A 1,775-nucleotide genomic window follows, 5' to 3' on the forward strand; every position below is an offset into this window, starting at 1 on the left:
TCTACAAAGAGAGTTTCAGGAGAACCAGTACTACACAGAGAAACCCTCTTATACCTTACCCACCCCCCGGTCATCCTGAATACAACTAGGGTATGTGCCAATCAACTTTAGAGATCACTGGATTCATGAAACAGGTCAAAACTTTCATGTCTAAAATGTAGACCAGTGATGGAGCAGGGACCGGGAAGCTCAGCCAGGCTTCAACCACTCAACCGTGGAATAAGTAGGACCATTGTCACTTACCCAACCAGGGATGGGAGCAGGGACCGGGAAGCTCGGCCAGGCTTCAACCACTCAACCGCGGAATAAGTAAGACCATTGTCACTTACCCAGAGATGTGCTGCCTGAAACAACAGGGGCTTCGGGGTACTTTGCCTTCAGCGCCAAGAGGTCTTGGAGGGTTCCTGGAGAGATCCAGGTAATTCTCTCCCCGTAAAAGGTCAGGGTTTGTTTTTCTGGGTTCTCGGCCATCCTCTGAAGACAAATGACGGGATAACGTACAGCAGTCACTCTGGACCACATCAGGTCCTGGCTGGGTTGTGTCTCTCTAGGAAGACTTCAGGGTTTCGGGTCCACTTACCCAGAAAGACACTCTTTGTGTCCCCTGGCTAAAGCCTGGATTCTTGTAAGTAGATGGTCTTTGAGGAACAAGCGATACTGTGAACTGGCGCCTGCCACGGTCGCCTAGCATGGGCTAATTCAGCATTAATCCAGTTTCCTGACTTTAAGACTGCAGCTGCACTAATGATCCTAAGTTAATAACCTCAGTCTGGATTTTCCCTCTACTATTCAAATCATTCCTCAGTGAGTTCTTGATGTCTGCCCCCTCTTAGATGTGTCGGGGGTATCTCACATTTAATTTGCTCCAAACCGAGGTCCCCTGCCCAGCCCTTCCCTCGGCCCGTGGAATGGAATCCCCCAAAGAACCTCCATCACTCTGGAGGTCTATCCGTCGTTGTAACTGGTACCCTCTAGCTATGCACAGCTCCGGGGTCAGGCTGGACTCCTGTTTTCTCCACATCACATCGCATCCACCAGCAAGCTGGTCCTGTACCAGAGGTCTAACCTAGTCTAGCCACTGCCCTTCTGTATGGCGTTCATCCCCTGATGGGGCACAACCCTTCTTCCCTTCCTTTGCCTCCTGCTTTAGGTGCTTCTTGGCTCAGCAGCCTGAAGGATCCTGATAAGATGTCTCTGTCAGAGCTTGTCCCTCCTCTAGGCAACCTCCCTCACAGTGGCTCTTCCATAGAGAGGAAGCCAAGCAGTGGGAAGTCCATCATGACCTGCCCCGACAGCTCCTGACCGTCCCCTTCTCCCTCTGCTCTGTCCTGGCTGGCTCAGCGCGGTCCTTGGGTATCAGGCCAGCTGTTATCTTGCTTCTGGTTCCTCCACACCCATCCTCCACTGCCCAGATAGTACTTCCATCTCATCTCCTCACGACTGGCTCCATCCTTCCTTCTAGAATTTCTTCAAACATTGCCTCCTCAGAGGTGGCTTCTATGGCCACATCACCGAAAAGTGAGACCGGCTGCAGCCTAGCTTCGTTATCTGCTTGGTGCTGTTTCTCCTATCTATTTATCTCACTGTGCGTACCAGGCTGGCCTTGAACTCACAGAGATCAACCTTTCTCTGCCTCAGGAGTGCTGGGATTAAAGGCGTGTGCCACTGTGTCCATCTTACAAATTCTATCTTTCACCTCTTATTTTGAGTATCACCCGTCTCTTACCAGATTATAAGCTCTCATAGGGCAGTGTTTTTGTTAGCTTTGTTTCTTT

At 50.8% G+C, this 1,775-nt stretch overlaps 1 protein-coding gene across 1 annotated transcript in view; it reads right to left on the minus strand.

Moving 5' to 3' along the window:
- The window catches only part of LOC101990377 (aldehyde oxidase 2-like), a 73,040-nt gene that overhangs the window by 56,824 nt on the left and 14,441 nt on the right, over nt 1-1,775 (minus strand). The window contains 1 exon segment of the mRNA XM_013353456.1: nt 330-474. Coding sequence (XP_013208910.1) covers nt 330-474 — 145 coding nt within the window.

The sequence above is a fragment of the Microtus ochrogaster genome, unplaced genomic scaffold, assembly GCF_000317375.1.
Source record: "Microtus ochrogaster isolate Prairie Vole_2 unplaced genomic scaffold, MicOch1.0 UNK8, whole genome shotgun sequence".
NCBI classification, from domain to species: Eukaryota; Metazoa; Chordata; class Mammalia; order Rodentia; family Cricetidae; genus Microtus; species Microtus ochrogaster.